The 23,378-nt window shown below is 46.3% G+C and overlaps 1 protein-coding gene across 3 annotated transcripts in view; it reads left to right on the top strand.

Moving 5' to 3' along the window:
- Positions 1–1,292: 1,292 nt before the first annotated feature.
- HDA2 (histone deacetylase 2) overlaps positions 1,293–23,378 on the top strand; it is an 89,013-nt gene continuing 66,927 nt past the window's right edge. Inside the window, exons 1-4 of one of the 3 annotated variants that reach the window (XM_087699875.1) lie at positions 1,293–1,516; positions 1,613–1,668; positions 2,120–2,237; positions 2,323–2,385. In XM_087699875.1, coding sequence (XP_087556001.1) covers positions 1,334–1,516; positions 1,613–1,668; positions 2,120–2,237; positions 2,323–2,385 — 420 coding nt within the window. In that variant the 5' untranslated portion in view covers positions 1,293–1,333. The remainder of the gene's footprint in view (positions 1,517–1,612; positions 1,669–2,119; positions 2,238–2,322; positions 2,386–23,378) is intronic. The other 2 variants (XM_087699877.1, XM_087699876.1) reach the window with 2 other exon arrangements.

The raw sequence follows: 23,378 nt of genomic DNA, 5'->3' as shown, positions 1-23,378 counted from the left end.
ATATATTTTTTCTTCTCTCTCTCTTTTTTAATTTTCTCTCTTTCCTTTTCTCTCCACTTATTTTCTCTCTCTTTCAAATTATATATTTTCTCTTTGTCTCTCTTTCTAAGTTAAAAACTATATTAAAAAAAATAATTTAAAAAAGACTATTCTCTTTTCTCTTTCTCCTCTATCTTCCGCGTCTTTCTCTTTCTTCTTCTTCTTTTTATCCTTCTTCTCTTCTTCTTCTTTTATCTCCCTCTCAAAGTGTGTGAAAAACTATATCAAGAAAATTTTAAATTAAAAAATATTTAATTAAAAAAGTTTAATCTAACTATGAGAGAGAGAGAGAGAGAGAGAGAGTGAGTGAGAAACTTTTGATTTAAAAAGAAGTTTTATTTAATTTAAAGAGAGAGAGAGAGAGGGGGGGAGAAGAAAAATGTTTAATTTAAAAAAGACTATTATCTTTTCTCTTTCCTCCCCTCTCCGTCTTTTTCTTCTTCTTCTTTTTCTCTCTCTGTCTCTTAGTTTAAACTTGTTAATTTAAAGTTTTTCGGACATAGTTTTTCAAACACTTTGAGAGAGAGAGAGAGAGAGAGAGAGAGAGAGAGAGAGAGAATCCAGGCCTTACACATGAAAGAGAAAGGGGAGAGGGGGGAGAAATTTAATTAAAAAAGGGAGGGGGAAAAGAAAAAGAGAGATTATAAGTGAGAGAGAGGGGATGAGGTTTTAATTCAAGAGAAAGAGAGAGAGAGCCTAGACCCTACAATGTGAGAGAGAAGGAAAAGGGGGGGGGGGGGGGAGGGGGAGGGGTCGAAAGGATTTTTAATTAAAAAGGGGAGGAGGAAGAGAAAATGAGAGATAATAGGTGAGAGAAAGGGGAAGGAGGGGGTTTTAATTGTAAAAGGGAGGTTTGGAAAATGGGATAGGTCCGGGGAGCCCTCTGGTGAAGGTTTGGGGCTTTTCGAATTTACAATAAAAATAATATAAAAATAAAATAAAATAAAAAATATATATCATATAAATACATTTAACTATTAAAATAAATATTTCATTCCATATGTACAATAAAAGAGAGTTAAAAGAAAAGTGAACGAGGGTTAAACTTCTTAGAAATTACCAAACTTTTCCTTGTCACGTAAGTGTGGGAGGTTTTGGTTGGTTAAAAATCCCAACGCAAATAATATATAAAATGGAAAACATGATGTAAGTATCTTATGCAGTATATCACCACTACGTAGCTGCTCTTACGAAAGAGCCCTCTCGGTGACTTTACGCCTTTGAAGTAAATTCTTTTGCCACTTGTATGTATAATATTAAACTATGGCTATGTAGCGTAGAATAAGCTTTCCTAATGTCAATTCCTAGTCTTGTTCTTCTCTACTCTTGCTGTCATTCCTTCGGACCGGCAATCGATGGTATGCAGGCATCGTCCGCCTCCTCCTCCTCCTCATCTTCTTCTGGTGCAACCATGGATTCCGAGCGCTCGCGGCGCATCAAATCAAGCAAGCTGTACTTTACCGTGCCACCCGACAAGGCATCATCATCTTCTTCCATTTCCCCCCTCCTTCTTCCTGTGGTTTTACGCATTTTGATTACACAGACTCATGGCGTGTTTCCCCCGTTACCACAGGTTCCGTTGATATACTCTTCAGCATACAACATTTCTTTCCTTGGCCTGGAAAAATTGTAAGCTTGCCTGTCCTTCTATGCCAGAGGGATTTGTGTTCAATTGTTGTGTGATCGGAGGACAAAGAATCCGTTGCATTTGCGGAGAGGATTACGTACATAAATATCCATTTTCCCTGGAATAGAAAATTATTGATTACTATGAAATAGTCCGTCAAATTTCAAATCTTACAGATTGGTTTCTCGAAGAATTGAGCTCTCGCAAGCACGGCTTCCATGGTTTCAAATTCTAGTTGATTGGCTTGAAGAAACAAAATCCACTTAGCCAATGAGTACTCTTGTCATTTAATCCGAACTTGTAGACCCATGCACCTTGTTTGATCTAGAGCCCTATTTATTTACTCCTATAAGCACGATGGGATGCACTCTAATTAAGGTCCATCTGCTACAATGCGTATGATAGTGAACATTCTAATAATTTTCACGTTTGCTTTGGAATTTTTGATGGAAGACACCCGTTTGACTCCTCAAAATGGGGGCGGATCAAGGATTTACTTGTGAAAAATGGTGCTCTAAATCAGAAGAAAATTGTTGAGCCTAATGCTGCTGCAGAAGAAGACCTTCTTCTGGTAATGAAGTCTCAATGCTTTCTATAGGTTGGATAATTCTGACGTGCTGTATCACTTTAATCTCATGTTCCAAGTTTTGTTTTAGGTGCACACAAAACAGTATTTGCAAAGCTTGAATTGGAGTGCAAAAGTTGCTTACATTATTGAGGTAAATTGGAATAAGCAACATGCAATCAAGAGATTGCCATTCTGGATGGAATAAAATGTGTCAATGTGGGAATCTTTGTTGTATATTGTCCTTTGTAAGAGTGAGATGTATTTTGCCAGGAGATTTGTCTAATTTATTGGTTGTTGGGTACATATCTTCATGAAGTGTGCTGGGCATGACATTGATTTATCTTCAGATTAAATCATAGAAAATGGTCCTTCCTGATCATCTGGAGGATGGACACCTTGGTCCAATATTTTTTACATGATGAAGGGTGGCTCTCATCATAAAAGACCAAGGTCTCAAAACTGAAAAAGAGATGAACGAAGAATTAGAATCCAAGGGTCAGCACGCTCCTTGGTTAAAATATTGCTAATAATGTATTAGGGACTAGCCAAAGTAGCATGCTTTGCAATGTGTCCCTTCACTCCAGTGCTAGCTTGAAAAATAAAGGACTTTTGCAGAGTCCAATACTGCCATGGTCCCCTGTATTTGGAGTATGTCAAAGGGCAATCTGAAATGTGATGGATGCTGAGCAGCAAAGGGCAATCCACAGATCCAACTTCATGGGTAAATGTTCTCACTAGAGCAACCTGGGGCTGGACAACTGAAACAAAGGACCAAGTATGATACATTACAACGTATCCTGTATATCTTGATGAAGGGACTCTCAGCATGTAGTGCAAAAGAAGCATGTCCCATGCATTATTGCTTGTTCTTGAAGTGTATCCCCGAGCATTAAACCTCCCACCATAGTTCTCCATATAAAAGCCTTAGCTTTGACTTGTAATAGGGAGTACCAACCATGAAAGATTGTTGCCTTCCACTACGAGGCTGATTTATCTAAATGCCATGCTTTGATAGCGTTTTTGTCCACCCAATTATTTGTTCTAATCAGCATGTGATAAATGTTATTAGCTGAAGTTGTGTCAAGTACCCAATCTATCCCTAGCTGAGTAGAATTTACATGTGGGATGGCTGGAAATGACATCAAGCTACCTTGGAGCTGCTCTGTATTCGCATGGAATTCGAAAAATGTGGCACACTGAATGAAAAGATAGGAGTCTGTTCTTGGAGGAAGAGATGCATTGGAGAGGCTAACAAGTCTTGCCATGCGATGGAATTGCTTATTCATGAGACACTTATTCAACCATATAATTGCTTTGGAGAATGCAAACATTTTGATAGTATAGAGTTGGCATCTTGATGGTTCTTTGGTGGTTTCCGCAAGCCATTTGCAAAACTTCTTGCCACGACTTAACCGACTCATTGAGCAATATGAAGTTTAAGACTGAAGTTTTTCATTGGCATTGATAACATGCCACCAAGATGCTTGAATGCATGTGTTTCCATGATGAGTACATTGGCTCTCAGTGGATTGAACAATCCTTGTCCTTACATATTGCTTGGAGGGAGGCCTATGCTCTAGCAAGCATATGAATAAATTTGTCATGGATAGCTATCACCACGGCGCCACCCACCCATCCATCATCCATTCCCCCTTGCAACACAAAAAGAAAAGAAGAAGAAGAAGGAAAAAGTAAAAAAGAAGGGAGTATGTAGGTGACTCCAAGCTATCCAAGTCGAATTAGTGTTTTGGTTATTCTTCTCCCAAGGCATGAAGTGAATGTACTTAGTGATCTTTGATATGCTTTGTGGAGTATTGACACAAAGTATGATAGCATAGGAAGCATAAGGATTGAGCAACTTTAAGGGGAATATGAAAAGGTCATGCTTGGGGTTTTCAAGATATGCAACCCAACCCAAGATCCAATTAAAGTCAAACCAATGTTTTGGTTATTCTTCTTCCAAAGCATGAAGTGAATGGGCTCAATGAACTTTGATAGTCCTTTGTGAGTTCTCAAGACTATTGATACAAAATATGATAGCATAGGAAGTATAATGATTGAGAAACCTTACGGTGGGGATTTTCAATATGCAACCCAACCAAGGATCCAGTTATAGTTGTTGCAAGTGACATTGGTTTCCTATTGATATGGTGGATGATGGAAGATGTGACCACACAGAATAATTTTATCTTGTTAACTCTCCATTTAGAGCCAAGTATGACAACATATTGAATATCAAAACATGTGGTAATGACAAAAGGGCCCCATTTAATGGAACTCATTAGACACGGCTGATTCATTCAGTCCGTCACCTCTTCTCTCTAGCCTCTCCACTACCCTCACACCCCTTCAGAAGGACATTGCGGTTCGTGATTCGTGGCTGTCTTCATCATCTTCCTTGTGCTATGGCACCCTTGTTCTCTTGTATCACATTCACTCCATGATTTAGAACTTCATCATTCCATTCATCAGAGTTTCTTTTGAGCTAGGTCTCCTCAAACAGCGGCAAAGGTCCTCCACTCCAGTTAAGGCGAAGACCGGTGGTAGGTTCGACATCCACTTCTTTTCTTCTTCCGCTGCATCAATAGCTTACTTGGCGGCTGCTCTCCCCTGCACCTGTTGTTTTCTGCCTGTTGTTATCTGCTGACAGTTGGCGACACCTCCTAGTCAGCCTGCAGGCTCCTCCCTGCTGGTAGCTCAGCCAGACTGTTGGCAGCACCTCCCAGTCAGCCTGCGGGCTCTTGCTGCTAGCGGCTTAGCCAGACTACTGGCAGCTATTCTCTGCTGGTGTCTGGCAGCTCCTCCCTGCTGCTAGTGGCTCAGCCAAACTGCTGGCGGTGATATTCTGCAGCTGGTGGCTCCTCCCTCACTGCTGCAGGCTGCGTTTGCAGCTGGCGGCTCCTCCTTGGTAGTTGGCAGCTCCTCCCTTCTGCAGGGCAGCTCTCTTTCAGCCCTTCCACTGCCCTCCCAGCCCTTGAGGCGGACATTGCAGTTCATGGTTCTTGGCTGACCTCTTCCTTCTTCAGCAAGGCATACTGGTACCCATGGCTTCTTTACCAACAGATGACCAATCTACTGGGTGCTCCTATTGTGGCATCACCGGACACACCACCGATGCTTGCCGGCTTCGACCTTTACTCCCCACCCCCCGGAGTATATGCATCTCCCATCTGGCACTTCCTATGCCACCTCTCCTTTCTGGGCCACAGAGATCGTTCTGTATCGGCTATTGGAGTATTATACTCAAGGCAATAAGTTGCAACCGAGACGCACTAAGTCCTTTCGAGCACATGGAGGCTCTAAGACCTTACGAGGCGATAAGCCCTTATGGAGACCACCCCACTGCGTGGAGGTTCTCCCCACCCACTTCTCGGTACAGTGGCTTCCATGGCCTACATCTCCTCCATAGTCCACTCTCCTAAGAGCCTGCGACTGTTTCCTACCCTTGGCTCATCCTGAGCCTCCTTCTTTCCTACCCTCTTCCACTCAGGTTTGAGAGGCTACTTTTGGGTGCTTTCCGGCTTCTTCTTTCGAGCCCCAGATACCTTCTTTGGTATGACCGGCAACAGAGGGGGATTTTCTTACTTCGCCCTCAGAGGGGGCTTCTAGTTCTTCTTTGGCTTCAGAGGGGGACTCCTACTTTTACTCCTTTTGATTCAAAGAGGGACCCTATGTGCCATGAAGTTCTTCACACATCACCACCTTTCACTTTTGAGGAGTGGCTCTCCTTTGAGCAGTCATTTTCTCTACTCATACCCAGGATCTAGAGGATCTATCTAGATTGGGGTCCTTGGGTCCTTAGCAGCAACTTGGTGGCTAGACCTTTGTATTCCTTTCAGCATGGAGTCACGGAGCTAGTGGCTTCTCTCTCGAGGTTGAGTTTCGCGTTCTATAGCTCATCCAGCCTCTTGACTATCTTCCAAGGTCTCCTTTCAAGTGGTATTCTCAGCTTCCAGGGTGGATCTTCTTTATCCCTTGGTCAGCATGGAGCCTACTCCTGAGATTGAGTACAGGCATATCCTTATGGTTCTCGGCACCACACAAAGTTCGACATTCCTCCTATGAATTGCATGATTTCATCATCTTTGTACTAGGGTGCTTGGGCAAGTGAGCAATTTCCCTATGAGAGACACTGTCCAAGTGGCACCTGCTGCATGAGTATTCTTCAGCATGTAGCATTCCATCTCTATCTCACTCTTCTCTTGTTCCCCTTTTTGGGCCTGAGAGGGGGTGTTGAGAAACCCTTTACCCATGGTTTCATAGTGGACAATCCCAAAAAGGGGCTGGGCGTCCACAATGGGGCACCACCCTAAACAGATGGTACTCTCCCTCCGGGCACCACCCTAGACAGTCTTTTGCTTATTTATAGGCTGCCTTTGTCATTCATTAGACACGGCTGATTCATTTAGTCCGTCACCTCTTCTCTTGAGCCTTTCCACTGCCCTCACATCCCTTCAGGAGGACATTGCGGTTCGTGGTATCCATCAGAGTTTCTTTTCTCTTCTCCATGTTTGCCGAGTTCACTTCGTGTTCCTCCCTGCAAACCCTATTGTCTCGCTGGTACGTCATCTTTTGACATGTGTTTTTGTTGGATTTTGAGAAAGTCTATGACATGCTGATTGGGACTTTTGGAGGGCATCATGGCTTGGTCAGGCTTTCCTTGGTAGTGGATCTTATCATTTTACAAGTCAACGAGTAGCAATGCGATTTATTGGTGGGAGGAAAGACGCGGAGTGCTATATAAAACGATTAGTAAGATTTGGTTGCACCCTAGCTCCTTATCTCTTCTTGCTCATGTGGAGATGATGTCCTATTTTCTTCATGTGAAAGCTAGTGGGATGAGGGACCTTAGGTTGCCAGTGCTCATGGAGACAGAGTTGTTGGACTTAAGAATGTGTAGAGAATAATGCCTTGTATGTTGAGTTGTTGTTGGAGAGAGTGAGACCAGCATTGGCGGTGTTTTGCACAGCAATGGATGTGAAAATCAAGTGGTGGAAGTTTGTTCATTTTCTTATAGATTATTTTGACTCTAGCACTGATTGGGGAGCTCACTTGGATTTTTGATAGGTGAACAAGAAGCAAACAATCAAATACTGTGGGTTCTAGGTGGGATTTAGCATCACAACAACCTAAAAGTTGTGTCACAATGCAAGTGAAAAAGAATTCGTATTTCTTTTGATTAGTTTGCATCAATTGTCTATTGAATTTGTCTGTTGTACAATTAATAGATGTTTTGAAAAGTGCATTAAAGCTGGCGGCTAATAAGTAGTCATAGTTTATTAGACGCGTGTAGTGGGTTAGAAGAAAGATAGTATACACTTTCATCTATGTGACTTGATTGGACACTTGTGACTAGAATTCAAGCATTTCAGGGTCTGATCCACACATAGAAAGGATTAATGCCTTCAAGTGTGGGTTAGATCTACCAGATTAGATAAACTATAATTAGCAAAATGGTATCATCATGAAAAGTTTGTACATGGTGCAAATGCAGACTAAAGGTTTAAATGTAGATACCTTTGCATAAAAAGCTTAGATGAGGATTCTAGCATTGTTTTTGTAGTGCACTTGGAAAGAGCCTTAGATTAACCTAGAAATATTGCCACCTAATAAGGTGTCACATAATAGGCAATTGAGCCTCAAATTGGCCTAAAAATGCTATCCTAAAAAATAGAGATGACACTTCTAAAAATATTAAGTTTGTGTTTTGATATTGCTCATTAAATTTTGTTTTTTAAATTCTTGACAGTTCTCAAGCTAAGAAGCAAGGTCATAAAGAAGAGATTGTTAAGAGTTACAACATTTGTTACACAAGCTTCCAAGTGTCTCACCATTTGTTACACTTCATGACATGTGTTTGGACACTTGTCTTGTGCTACTTCACTTTCTCTCTTTGCACTAAGTCTATTTTAAAAGAGCTCATTTCCTTTTATTCTAGATCAATCTTCTGTCCTATAAACTCATTTACAATAGTTAAAGATAACCCAAAGACAGTGCTAGCTATCTCCACCATCATTCTACAATCCTTCGTCATCAAATTTCTCAAATTTCCCTCTTCTTTTTTGTTGTTTTACAAGACAATAGACTTGTAAATTCATTATAGCATCTTTTTTTGAGCTCTTCTTCCCCTTCAAGATCAAGAAGAAGGCCATGTCAATGTATAGTTGATCAACCCCATAAAGAAGGGCTGATTTTGTCATGAGGACGTGTATTTTTATTGCTTTCACTTTGGCATAATTAAGTTGTGTATATATGAAGTGTAAGCTATTCTTGGCATGGTGATAGTCCAAAATCCAAGTTGGGTAGTGTAGGATATTGACAAAAGTTGTTACAAGCTATATTGGATAGGTATTAGTGGGTGTTACATTGCTGCACTTACTAATTCCAACCCTAGAGACTGTGTGTTTTGGTTTCCAACTTGCTGGCCTTTCACTTTCAGCATCATCTCAGCTCCAGCTGGTGGTTATAGCACTTGGGACCCGTCTCCAATGGACAACACACACCAATACCTCCCTAAACTTTTCTTGAGCATCTTGTACACTCTTTCCTTAATTTATAACATGAATTCATTCACTTTAGAGTTCTCTTTCTTCTCTATTTGTGTTTGTGTTTTTGCATTGTGCATTTGTGTGCTTTGCATATTATGTTTGTATTTGAGTTCTCTGTGTTTCAATTGTGGTCATAATGTTTTTTATACAAACTCTAGCATATCTCAATAGTCATGATCCATGAGTTTTTGGATTTAGAGGGGGATTCAAAGGGGGATATTGTTTCTTCGTCTTTAGAAGGGGATCTACTTCCTCTAGTTTTAGAGGAGATCCCTACTCATCTTGTGGTCCTTCTCACACCTTGGCAAAAAGCCTTTGCATTCTTCATCTTCCCTTGGATGGGATGGTTGACATCGAGTTGCCATCCCACCTATTGATACCCAGGATCTAAAGGTTCTACCTAGTTCGGGGCCTTGGATGTTTCAACCATGTCTTGGTTGCTAGGCCTTTGTATTCTCACCAACATGACAACCTTTGAGGACTGCGTTTCGCTCCCTCTATAGCTATCCTTCCTTCTATGCACCTTCTTCAGTATCCTATTGCTTGATGTGTGTGTGTGTGTGTGTGTGTAGGACTGCATTTTGCTTCCTTCACAATACAAATTCCCTTTAGTTGCTACCACCTGATCAGTTAGGATAGTGCAGTCATCTTAGAGCTTCGCTCCATTGTATTAGCATGGTTCAATGTTCATCATTCTCGTTCTTCTTCCGTGTTTTGAGTTTTCTTTGTCTCAGTGTTTGCCGTACACTTTGTGTTTCTCCTTGCAAACCCTATTGTCTCTCAACAAGGTATTAGTGCATATTGTCCCATCTTTCAACGTACCCTCATCATGGTTAAGAGGGAAGTTGACTCTCATGACGGTTTCTACCCCATATCCTAGGAAGAATACATTGATGTCCTAAGATGGAGATAGGATGGCAATCAATAGAAGCAAGCCATGCTTTCACATTGAATTGTTCTCATTATATTCCTCCACCATCTTTGGTATATTAATCCACTACTCCTTTCATGAGGCTAGAGGGAGGTGCATTGTTGGGATAAAGGCCCGTTTGACCTCCATGTAAAGTACACGCACATTATTTAGTTGTACATGTGAATGCACCCTTATGTGCCCTAAGTAAAAATACATTTTATTCTTTGTGTACTAACACATTGTTGGTACACTCATATCAAATAGTACTTTCACTCTGCTCTCTCTCATCAGCCGTCACACTCTCATGCTCATTCCTCGAACTCCTGCACTGCATCCTACTGAAATCCAACTACTGGTATCATAGCTTAAGGTTTTGTGCACGCTTCCCAACTCTTTCCCAGTCAATAAACGTCAGCAGACGACATCCAAGTTGTAGGTGACATTGCAACGGTTGCAGGTGACTTGCTGTGTAGTAACGGACAGTCAATGAGCTAAGCATGTCGGGTGCTAGCAGGCGCAGTAGTTGGGCGACAGGGACAGACGGCTTGAAAACGTGACCAGCGGGGCTGACGCTACAAACGGGACCAGCGGGGTGTTGACGCAGTGCACAACTGACGGATGGGGCAGTCGACGGGAGCCACGCAGTTGGATCAGGCACCATCAGACCTGATGGGTCAACGGACCCGTCATTTCGTGGTTCTCCTTTTCTTTTCTTTGCAAAAACCATTATTTTCTTCAAATTTTTTTTTGAAACTCCTTCCTCTAACCGAAGGTCACGCGCTGGAGGCATAAAACTTAGATTTGTGCAAATCTGGCCCAAAAATTTGGGGCTTTTCCCAGATTTGACATTGTTTATGCCTGGCAGTGATATTCAAGTCAGAACTTGTAGACATTGTGTGTGGTGACCTCAATTAAATTGGGGATTTGGCCAAATTTGTCAGAATTTTACTCTTTTGAGTAAAATTTATTGACATTGGATCCCAGAAAATTGGGGATTTTCATGTATTGATAAAATTTTTCTCAGCAGCTAGGTCAGATTGGCTAACATTTAGGCAATTTTGGACCTGAAATTTTGGGGGTTTGTGCAAAATTTGGTAAATTTCTGCATTTTTGCCCGTGTGGTGGCTGGTTCATGTACAAATAGCAGAGACTTATTTCTGATTGAGGAAGAACAACAGTGTGTTTGCTGGTTCAGCTTGTGCTTTTGCATTTCAGGGGCATTTACTCTTGTGTTCGTGATAAAATGGCTGCAACTTCTTCCAGTTCAGACATCAAGAGTTTGATGGAAATCAAACGGTTTGATGGTCATGGCTTTGACCTTTGGAAAAACCGTATGGAGGGCATTTTGTTCCTGAAGGATTGTGAGGATGCTTTGCAGAAAGATAAACCCGCACTAACGTCTGATGCAGATTGGGCCAGAGTAAATAAAAAGGCTGTGGCTTATATTAAGATGGGTGTCACTGATGACATCTTGACAGACATTAAGGGTTTAGATACAGGTTATGCAATATGGGAGAAGCTGAAAACTACCTATGAGATCACGATACCTGTTAATCAAGTGCATTTTTGCAAGTAAAATGTGGCTGATTATATTACTCAAAAATTTGATTACAACGGAGTGCTCATGCTCAATAGACTAGCTGGAGCTGATAAAAGTCACAAATACATCATGTATACAAGCCTCTCAAGGCTGTTTGGGGGGGATGGGAGCAAGAAGCCATGGAGGGGGTGTATTGCCATCTGGGGTTGCCTGTCTGCATCACGAAAAACAGGTCCTGGCCCCCCCAAGTGCGCATGAAATGACATCGGAGCTCGTGACGAGCCATGGACTCACCCTGCACCTGATCCCATCGGCCGTGAAGGGAGTGGATGATGGAGGTCTAGAGCTCTGCTAAGGTCGCCTGCACTAAAAGTCTCTCTTCGTCGAAAGTCTCTTGACACCGCGCCTTCTAGAAATGCCAACCAGTAAGACTCCCTATGATTTCACATACCTCAGAGCAGTCTGCTGTGGGCCCTAGTACCTAGCGGATGGGTAGAGCCTCTAAACCGACCATTGCGCACGACCTTGCATCCGGCCTCATACAAAGTGTGACAACCTAGGCTGACCGCTTGCCAGCATAAAGCTCCCCATGAGATACATCCAAGAAGGCTGGGTGCTATATGGTGAAGGATGCGGCATGCTCCTCTCCACACAAGCTGCCCCGCCTCACACGATCAAAGGCAGTGCTTTGGGGTTTCCAGAGGCTGCTGTGTGCAGCACTTACGACCTCCCTCTTGCATTTGGGCAAGCCAGTTTCCCACCGCCAAGCCTCTTTGTGACACCAGCCATAAAAAATATGATACCCTCCTCGGCCTCCAGCTATCCCATAGGCAGCGCCAGAAGGTCCGTTAGAAAGGCTCCGTGATGCTGTGCTCCGCCGAGTGCCTGCTACATGATGGCGCCCAATCCATATCCTGTTGCATCAGTATGTGTCTGTCAATCCCGGCAGTGTACTCCAGGAACCTTAGTGTCTTCTTGGCGGACACAGTGGCTGGCCATAGCCACTCTCTTGGATCCCACTCCAGCTCATCAAGTGGCCTGCCCTCCCAGATTGAGAGATGCCACTCCCTAAGCTCTTGCCAAAAGACAAAAGGGTCTAGCCGCCATGTCTTCCCCTGAAGGCCAATCACCTGGATCCTCTTTCATGAAAGGACAACTATCCCTTCATCCTGCTGCCCTCTGTCAAGATCCAGATGCCCCCCTTCCTATACAGTGAAGAAGGTCCCAGGTGGAGCACCGCTCACTCTACCTACCACCTATAGAGAGATACCTGCTGGTGAAAACCTAGCGGCCCATACCTCCCCGGGCTTTATCACCTCTCGTATGGGGGAAGCAAGCCACTCCTGAGGTATTGCTGTGTCTATCTGTCAGAGTGCAGCGGTGCGGAAGCGTAGGACTGAGAGAGAGAGAACGCAGAGAGAGAAGAGAGAGAGAAAGAGACAGTGGAAGATGAAGATCTGCTGTATAAAGTGTGCTGTATACAAAGATATGCAGATATATACACGGGCGTAGTGCGCTGGACTGCGTGTCTCCACCTCGACGATGCAACCTGCTGTTCACCTCGAAGTCCGCTGCAGTCTGCACGATCTCATGTCTGAAATCTGCGAACCGAGACGGAATCTGCGCGAGCCTCCAGCCTGTAATCTGCGAGCAGAAGAATGTGGGAGACTGCTGGAAATCACGGCTATAAATAGCCAAGAACTGGGTGCCAAATAACTGCCTGTCGGCTGCATTAAATGCAGCCGACTGTACTGTACCAGGTCGGACTGCCACGTGGCAGTCTGACTGTACAGTCCGACTGTACAACTTGGCTACAGTCCGACCAGGCGACTGATCTCTAACACCCCCTCTCAGAGCCTGGGCGGGGCAGAAGCCTGAGGGATCTGGCATGTCTCCAAAGTAGAGCTTGGGGAAGCGCCTTCGTAAACAAATCTGCAAGATTGTCCTCCGTCTTGCAGTACTCCACGGTGATGGTCTCATCCAGAAGCTTCTCTCTGATGAAGTGGTACTGGATCTCTATGTGCTTCGTTCGGGAATGAAAAACAGGATTCCGTGCCAAGGCAATGCAACTCTCATTGTCGCATTGCGGCAAAGTGGGACGAGTCTGGGGGCAGCCAAGCTCCTCCAACAATCTCCGAAGCCACACAGCCTCACATGTGGTGGAAGACGCGGCCCGATACTCCGCCTCAGTAGACGAAAGGGCTACCGGGCTACTTCACCGGCGTTGCATCTGGTGTCATAGGTATATTATAAGTCACTACACTCGGATCTACCCCTTTAAGCTCTTCCAAGGACCAAGCGAATACGTCTACATACTCTCGCAAGAGAACGACAAGACTCGTTTCTTCTTCCTCAGTCAAGTCATCGGCAATGAAGGTTGGTGGCTGCTTCTTGTTACTCCATGAGATAACACCTGCACCCAAGGTAAAACAGTAACCTGTAATAGACCGCCTGTGGTCCATATCACCAGCCCAATCCGAGTCGCTCCAACCTGCAAGTACAAGATCTGAACCGCTTGTGCCTGCTGGATAATGAATCCCTAAATCAAACGTCTCCCTCAAATACCGAAGTATCCTCTGGGCAGCCTGCCAATGCACCGTTTGAGGTTCACTCATGAACCCCGCCAAGAGCCCAGCAGCAAAACAAAGATCAACACGAGTGTTGAGGAGCCAAATCAATGAGCCAATCAACTGACGATAGTGGGAAGCATCCGCCATGGGAGAAGCTGAATGGGAAGTGGCCTTCCAGTTCGGATCCATAGGAGTAGAAATGGTCCGACAATCCTCCATCGCAAAAGAAACCAAGAGCTCCTGTACATATCTCTGCTGAGAGATGAAGATCCCTCTCTGAGACTGATAAATCTCATGGCCCAAGAAGAAATGGAGTAGACCCAAATCCGTCATCTCGAACGTCCAATGTAAAGTTGCCTTCGTCTCTTGGACCTTCTGTGCATGATCACCTGTGACAATCAAATCATCAACATACAACACAAAAAGCACACAACCAGCCTCGGAAGTGTGTACATAAAGTTGTGGATCGGCCTTGGAACGCCGATATCCCAACTGTGATTGAAGGAACGAATCAATCTTCTCGTTCCATGCACGCGGAGTCTGCTTGAGGCCATACAAGGCCTTCTTCAACCTGTAGACTTTCCCATCTGAAGATCCAAAGCCAGGAGGCTGCTCGACATAGATCTCCTCCTTCAAATCACCATTGAGGAAGGCCGACTTCACATCCAACTGGTAGACAGGCCATCTTCTATGGCCAGCCAAGGCAAGAACAGCTCGAATAGTCGCCATACGAGCAGTGGAGGCAAAAGTGTCATGACAATTAATCCCAGCGCTGAGCAAAACCTTTAGCAACAAGGCGAGCCTTGTGCTTGTCCAAAGAACCATCGCTAAGGTAATTGGTCTTGAAGACCCATTTGACGCCAATCACCTTCTTATTCTGGGGGCGAGGCACAAGTGACCAAGTGCCATTCCTCTCAATAGCCTCCAACTCGACTTCCATAGCTTTCTTCCATGGTGCGGACTGTAAAGCCTCCTTCATGGAGGTGGGCTCTCGATCTTGCATAACACGGGTCATCAAACAATAGTTAGAGCAAACAAGCTCCGTAGAATGTGCCTGGTGCCGCCCGCGGACCATCCTGCAGTCCCCACTCCTCAGGGACCCCCTCGATCCCTGAATCACGGAGTGTGTCATGGGCCCAACGAGGAGGAGGCCGGACCTCTCCTCGGCTCTCTCCATCAGCTGAAGACTCTGGGATATCCACCGGTGGTAACTCCTCGGGGGAGACCGGTGGAACAGTAGACTCTGTGTCAGAAACAGAATCAGAATCAAAAGGCACGGGCTCCAAAGGAACTGTTGCGGGAGCCCAACTCTCCCCTGGATCTCCAAGAACGGGATGCTCCTTACCCGCTGCTATGGCCGGAACCTCCACAAACCGCACATCTCGACTGGTGTACACATCCCGCTTGACGGGATCATACAAATGATAGCCTTGGGACTGGGAGCTGTAGCCAACAAATACCTGTCTTCGGGAAGCTGCTTCAAATTTATCACGATGAGCCTTGGGAATGTGAACATAGGCATCACACCCAAAAACCCTAAAATAAGAAACATCGGGCTTAGTCCCAAAGTAAGCCTCAAAAGGTGTCATCCCATCAATGGCCGAAGTGGGGGATCGGTTAAGGATGTGGATTGCAGTAGCCACAGCCTTGGCCTACAGAAATTGAGGTGTCTGTCGGTGCTCCATCATGGTGTGCGCCATCTTGATCACACTTCGGTTCTTCTGTTCAAGAATGCCATTTTCTTGAGGAGTGTTGGTGTTAGCAAACTCGTGGTGAATACCGTTATCTGCACAAAAACGAGCAAACTCATTAGAATCAAATTCACCACCCTTGTCGGATCGCAAGGTCTTCAATCTCCGGCCTGATCGGTTCTCCTCAAAGAGAAGCCAATTCTTGAAGTGGGAGAAAGCTTCTGACTTCAATGCCAAGAAATAGGCCCATGTCATCCTGCTGTAGTCATCTACGATCAACATGAAGTACGAGCTCCCTCGCAAGGACTCGTTCCTCATAGGGCCACAAAGATCCGTAGATACAAGCTTCATCGGTGAAGTAGACCGCCGCAAAGCTTTGTTAGGAATCGCATCCCTATGCTGTTTCCCACGAATGCAGGAGACGCATGGCTGCTGGCTCACCACTATGTCCGGCAACCCTCGAACAAGCTGTCCACGTGACGCCCTCCGAAGATAATCATAGTTGAGGTGACCAAACCGAGCATGCCATAGCTCTGACTGTGTCTGAGAGGTAAGAAGAAGAGTAGAGAGGGCGGTGGAAGACTTCAATTTGTAGATGCCATTCTCCTCATATCCTGATGAGAGAACCTTTCTTGACCCACGATCAAGGACTCGCACCGAATCACTGTCAAACTCCACCATAAGGCCAAGGGAACAAATCTTATGAACTGACAGTAGATGATACCCTAAACCTGGTACATGCAAGACCTCTGAGGTATGGGTGCCACCACGTCCATCTGGAATAAGCTGTATCTCACCTCGTCCTGCAATAGACACCGAAGAGCTATCTCCAATGAGAATTTGCCCACGCGAAGGGCGCAACTGGGCAACACCATCTGATGAAGGAGTCATGTGCCGAGAGGCACCACTGTCTACGATCCACTCTCGAGCCTGGGGAGCTGTCATCGCAGCATCAGAAGCATTCGGTGTGGAGTCCGCAATGACAGCTAGATGAAGAAACGCAGCTGACGAGGATGCAGCCACCGCTCCAGAATCCTTCGTGTCCTTCTTGTTGGTGTCTTTCTTGTCTTTGTCAGGGCAATCCTTCTTCCAATGGCCGGTCTTTCCACAAATATGGCATGTGGATTCTTTGTCCTTGTCCTTGTCATTCTTTGACTTGTTATTCCCCTTCTTCTTCTTTTGGTCCTTCCCCTTCTTCTGAGAGGCTTGACCTGTCAGTGTCTCCGTCTTGGAAGCATTCTGTCCCTTCAGTTGTTCCTCTTGGTCCAAGACCATAGGAACCAACTCTTCCCACCGAAGAGTGGACTCTTGCCCCGAAGCAATAAGGGCGGAGTAGAAAGCACCGAATCGTGGCGGCAACTGGGACAAGAGTGTGATTGCCATGTCTTCGGAGGAAATCAGCTTCCCCGCATTCTAAACCTGCATCTGAAGCTGTCTAAGCTTGTTGATATGCTCCTGCAACGAAGAAGACTTGTTCATGGACAAGGTCCGCATCTGCACCTCCAAAGAAACCCGCTTCACAAGGGTCATCCGGTTATACATCTGATCAAGGTCCAGCCATATCTCCCGAGCCACCGTCAGGTGCTCGATGTGGGCTATCACGGCCGTAGTACAAGACAAAAAAAGAAAGGAACGAATCCTGGCATTCAGTTTGTCCCAGTGAGACTGTGCCTTGGCCAACTCCACACGAGCATCGGAAGAGAGTTTGGACTCATCTCTCACCGAGGGCCGGCCGATCTCCTCCTGTACAAGCTCCGCCAAATCGTAGGACTCAAGGATAGCCAATATCATCACGCGCCAAATGCGGTAATTGTCGCCATCGAGCTTCTGATCTGCGGGAAGAGCCGGTAAGACAGGCACCTTCCGGTCCATGATCGTCTGGAACTCCAAGTCAATCTCTATAGACATTCACTTGTAATGCCTTTACAAACGCAAAAGCAGCCCCCTCTGACTGTGAAAACGCAACCTGCTAGGGCTCTTCCGCGTCCCGAAACTTCTTCACCCGCCAGAGGCGATGAAAAAGCAAAACCTGCACTTGAAAGCTGAAAACTCAAACTTCCTCCTCGTCAAACAGCAGAAAACAGCAGCAAATTCACCACCTGGACTCCTTTCCCGTGTGCCCACGCTCGCTTCAGCCTTGTTCCGAGGCGCAACCCTCCTGCCTGTCCTCAAACGCTGAAAACGCAGCCTTGTGTCGCGATGGAAACTCCTCTTCAGGTTAGTTCTGCACTCAGTCAGCCCTTCTACATTGCTCTGATACCATGTCAGAGTGTAGTGGTGCGGAAGCATAGGACTGAGAGAGAGAGAACGCAGAGAGAGAGAAGAGAGAGAAAGAGAGTGGAAGATGAAGATCTGCTGTATAAAGTGTGTTGTATACAAAGATATGCAGATATATACACGGGCGCAGTGCGTTGGACTGCGTGTCTCCACCTCGACGATGCAACCTGCTGTTCACCTCGAAGTCCGCTGCAGTCTGCACGATCTCCTGTCTGAAATCTGCGAATAGAGACGGAATCTGCGCGAGCCTCTAGCCTGTAATCTGCGAGCATAAGAATGTGGGAGACTGCTGGAAATCACGGCTATAAATAGCCAAGAACTGGGCGCCAAATAATTGCCTGTCGGCTGCATTAAATGCAGCCGACTGTACTGTACCAGATCGGACTACCACGTGGCAGTCCGACTGTACAGACTGGCTACAGTCCGACCAGGCAACTGATCTCTAACATTATCTCCCTTCTCCTCAGCTCCAGTCCTCTTTGGTAGCCTGATACTCGCTGCAGCACCTCCTCGTCCACCATCTTGTACACCTCCCGCCATGTCCTGATGGTACAAACCGGGCTAGCCTTCCAACCAGCCCATTGGATGTGGGGGCGCTCGCCAATCTGTGTCCCTTCTCGATCCCTGACCTAGGGGTTCTAGATCATTGGCTGATGGTCTATCTCCTCCTGGTAGCTTGGGGGGCTATGGATTAGGGCCTTACGGAGGCCTTGCCACACGCGGAGCAAGCTGCGTAGGAAGGGTGATCTAGGCTGATGTGAAGATCCATCTCAGGGACGGCCTCCACTCACTGCCAAACCTTGGTCTACAATCCTTAAGACCCTCTTGCAATAGGACCTTCCAGGTTTGCCCTCTCGGTGTGAGGCCGCGGACAACTAGCTTGCTCAAGAGGGCCATACTCTAATACTTTGGGTCTATGATCCCAAGCCCTCCCTTTGACCGATGCCATATGATGGGTGCCCATGCCACCTTGGCCCTGGAATCCCTGGAGCCGTCTGACCCAGACCAAAGAAAGTTCCGCACTAGGCGGCGAAGCTGTACTATGCAGGATAAGGAGAAGCACCAACACGAGGCGATGTATCAGGCCGTCGCTAGGAGGACCTGGTTAACCACCAGGGCTTGGCCTAGCTAGTGAGAGGCGAGCCGTGCTCTAGTAGGTCAGCTTCCTCTGAATAGAATCGAGGACTGGAAGAAATTGTTGGGCGGGAGTGATGTCGGGTTGCACCTTGAACCCTAGGTACCGGACGGGCTGCCCTCTACTCAACCATCTAAATCTCAGGTGGACATCCCACTCTGTGCTAGAGTCCGGGTCTGTGAGGAAACCAACCGACTTTCGCCAGTTGATTTTCGCTCCCGCTGCAGAATAGAACACCTCAAGAGCTAACCTCACTCTCTCCAACATCAACTCATCGTCCTCTATGTAGAGTGTTGTATCATTTGCATACTCTGAGTCTAACAACTCAATCTCCTCTCTCACTGGAAGTTGGAGGCTGCGTAATCCGCTCATACGTGACCTAAGGAAGTGAGACATCGCCTTTGCAAAGAGTAGGAAGAACAGGTGCAAGGCTAGGGGGCAGCCTTGTTGGACCGATCTCTCCAGACGAAACTCCTCCCCTCGTCTACCACCTATGAGAACCTTGCTGGTGGCCGATCTGTAAATTGCGGAGACCCCGTGAATCCAAGTCTGGGGAAACCCAGCCTCACCATGGTGCCCTCTAGGAAATCCCAGTCCACCCTGTCATAATCTTTCTTGAAATCCAAGAGTAGTACGGCCAATCTCTGCCCACTGTGCTGGGTCCACTCCGTCGCCTCAAAGAAGGTGAATACATTGTCTAGGATGCTCCTATCCTGGACAAATCCTGTCTGTGTAACATGTGTTAGAAGAGGCGTCTATAGTAGTTGGTGGCAATCTCCATCACCTTGTTTGGCCTAGAATGGGTCCTCCCATACTGATCTTGAAGGCTGCGTATCTGCTCTCCTAAGGTGCAAGGCTGGTGCACCTGGAAAAACTCCTTGCACATCGTGCCCCCCTTCCGTGCCTAGAAAGCTGCTAAGGTACGGAAAGAGAACTCCGAGCGCCTGTGCTCTAGGTCAGCAATGGCTGCTCGTGTGCGCACCTCCTAATTAGCAGAGTATTTGTCAGCTCATGTGTGAGTCTGAGCTTGATCTGGGCTGGGCATTTTTATTAGGTATTTTAGGTATTTTTCTGGTGTGGCATTTTATGCCATTGGGGCATTTTATGCATCAGTCGGCCAGCATTAAATGCTGTCCGACCAGCATTATTGCTCCCCACTTTTTCAGCCTATTTATACTCCGTGGCTCCTCCTCAGTCAGACACATCATCTTCACCATCTGCAGACTCTGTGGAGAGAGGAGCCAGTGCCAGTGCCCACGCAGCCTGTGACTCACTGTTGTATGCGACTGTCTCGTGTTCAGATATATGGATTCCATTTCCCGTGCATACATCTGAGTTCTCATCTGTATCGTGTTCTTTCTTTTCTCTTTTTGTCTTGTGTTTCAGCAGTTTATTTCAGCACATGTTTATGCTTTCACCGCTGCTCCACTTCTGACATGGTATCAGTTTTCAGGATTTGTGTTTCTGCTGTGTTTTCTTGCTGATTTCAGGACTGTCTTCTACCCTTGCTGATCAGACGACTGCTATCGCAGCCAGGCGACCTGTTTTGGGGATGTTTTCAGCCTGCGTTTTTTGCAGTTTTGCCATCGCCTGTTGCCTCCGCACCCTCTGCTGCCTACGCACCCTCTGCTGCGTGCGTTTTTCATCTGCAACTGCTGGCGACAGTTTTCTACCTGTTTTTCTCCAGTTTACAGCCTGCGTTTTGCTGATTCAGCATATTTCGTGGCTGGGTGACTGTTACTTCAGGCCGTTTTCTCTGTTTTTGGCAGTTTTTGACTGATTTTTTGACTTTCTGCAGCAGATTTTGTCTTCTATTGATCAGATTTTGGGTTATATTGCATGTGAACTCTCATTTTCTGTAGTCTGTGCTTGTGTTTTGGCTGTGTTTCCTCTCTAAATTACTTCTCTTCTTATCCTCTCCATATGGCTCCTCCGTGCACTTCCACTGATGATAAGTTACATGGACCTGATTATCTCACATGGAGTGCTGTCATGAAAGCTTGGTTTGTGCAGAAGCGGCTATGGTACATCGTCTGTGGAGCTATTGCTCGACCTCTCCGTTCTTTTCCTCTTCCTGAAGACTTTGATGAGGACAACCATGAGGAAGCGGTGCTCACATGGGACTCGGACGATGCCCGTGCTTACTCGGCGTTGCTTCGGTGTATTTCTAAAGCGGTCTTACCGGCGGTTACCTCCTGTAGGACATCTCCTGAAGTATGGCAGAAGTTGCAGTAGATGTACGAGGCACCTTCCACCATGCGGGCCGTCACACTTTATGGCCAGCTCCAACAGATGAAGTTTGAGCCGAAAGATACTATTCAGTCTTTTCTTCTTCGTGTTACGCAGGTACAGGACCAGCTTCGGCACATGCAATCTGCTCTTCCCGAGGCGCATCTCGTCAGGACGGTCCTCTACAAGCTCCCCCTGGAGTTTAATGGAGTGGCCAATGCTTTGCGGGCGCAGACATCATCGACTCCTGTCAGCTTTACACATATGACCTCGATACTTCTTGAGCATGAGGCATCCTTGAGATTACAGGGGCGGCTTCTGGCACATTATGGAGGCGAGGCTTATGTAGCTTCAGAGAGGGGTAACGGGAAGAAGAAGTCGAAGGCCCAGTGTTACCACTGTGGCAAGAAGGGACATTTGCGGAAGGACTGCAAGAAGTTAGCGGCTTCCAGGAAGAAGGAGCAGAAGACGAAGCGGGATGCTGACTCTACCGATGAGTCCTCTCCTTCATCAGACTCCGACTCCGATCCTCCGACCAAGGAGAAGTCCAAGGTGCGGAAGGGATCCTCTTCTTTGGATCGCGGGAAGGGCTTGGTGGCCCCTTCCTCGCTGCTTTCTAGTGGTGGTGATGAGGTCATCCCTCATGACTCTCTTGTGCCAGAGAGGGAGTGTGAGCGGGTGTTCAGATGGGGCAGCCGCGCCTCATCTATACTTTTATACAGGTGCACAGGTTCCAGCGAGGGACGTCCCTGACGCATCGACTTCAGTCTGGCGGAATCAAATCCTGGAGCTGGGATTGACATCCAGGTTCATGCTGAGCTGGTTATCTGACAGAGAGCGGGAGGCTTTCGTCTGGAGCTCACATGAGGGGACACTTTGGCGGTTTGGCCAAAGGCGGGGACTCCATGGTCACATATGTTCAGAGGCATTTTTGACAGGATGGTCTTGTATGCTCCTGCGAGACACTGATGATGGACACAGAGACATGCTATGATCTTCTCTATTTTCAAGTGTTTGGTACGATCGACATCGATATCAGGTTCTCTCCGAGGCACCTTGGTGGTGGCTTGATCACCCATTGCTTGGGTATCCATGGTTCTACTTGGTGGTTCTATGTTATATAGTTTCAGATTCCTTTTCATTGTACTATTGTATTGTATCAGATCACTCATGATCTGAGAGAGGGTGTTAGCAGAGTATTTGTCCGCTCATGTGTGAGTCTGAGCTTGATCTGGGCTGGGCATTTTTATTAGGTATTTTAGGTATTTTTCTGGTGTGGCATTTTATGCCATTGGGGCATTTTATGCATCAGTCGGCCAGCATTAAATGCTGTCCGACCAGCATTATTGCTCCCCACTTTTTCAGCCTATTTATACTCGGTGGCTCCTCCTCAGTCAGACACATCATCTTCACCATCTGCAGACTCTGTGGAGAGAGGAGCCAGTGCCAGTGCCCACGCAGCCTGTGACTCACTGTTGTATGCGACTGTCTCGTGTTCAGATATATGGATTCCATTTCCCGTGCATACATCTGAGTTCTCATCTGTATCGTGTTCTTTCTTTTCTCTTTTTGTCTTGTGTTTCAGCAGTTTATTTCAGCACATGTTTATGCTTTCACCGCTGCTCCACTTCTGACATGGTATCAGTTTTCAGGATTTGTGTTTCTGCTGTGTTTTCTTGCTGATTTCAGGACTGTCTTCTACCCTTGCTGATCAGACGACTGCTATCGCAGCCAGGCGACCTGTTTTGGGGCTGTTTTCAGCCTGCGTTTTTTGCAGTTTTGCCATCGCCTGTTGCCTCCGCACCCTCTGCTGCCTACGCACCCTCTGCTGCGTGCGTTTTTCATCTGCAACTGCTGGCGACAGTTTTCTACCTGTTTTTCTCCAGTTTACAGCCTGCGTTTTGCTGATTCAGCATATTTCGTGGCTGGGTGACTGTTACTTCAGGCCGTTTTCTCTGTTTTTGGCAGTTTTTGACTGATTTTTTGACTTTCTGCAGCAGATTTTGTCTTCTATTGATCAGATTTTGGGTTATATTGCATGTGAACTCTCATTTTCTGTAGTCTGTGCTTGTGTTTTGGCTGTGTTTCCTCTCTAAATTACTTCTCTTCTTATCCTCTCCATATGGCTCCTCCGTGCACTTCCACTGATGATAAGTTACATGGACCTGATTATCTCACATGGAGTGCTGTCATGAAAGCTTGGTTTGTGCAGAAGCGGCTATGGTACATCGTCTGTGGAGC

Source organism: Lygodium microphyllum, chromosome 19 (genome assembly GCF_053477565.2).
Source record: "Lygodium microphyllum isolate KBCC chromosome 19, Lygodium_microphyllum_v1.1.10, whole genome shotgun sequence".
NCBI lineage: Eukaryota > Viridiplantae > Streptophyta > Polypodiopsida > Schizaeales > Lygodiaceae > Lygodium > Lygodium microphyllum.
The sequence above is the reverse complement of the archived record's forward strand: the minus strand, read 5'-3'. Positions and strand labels throughout refer to the sequence as shown.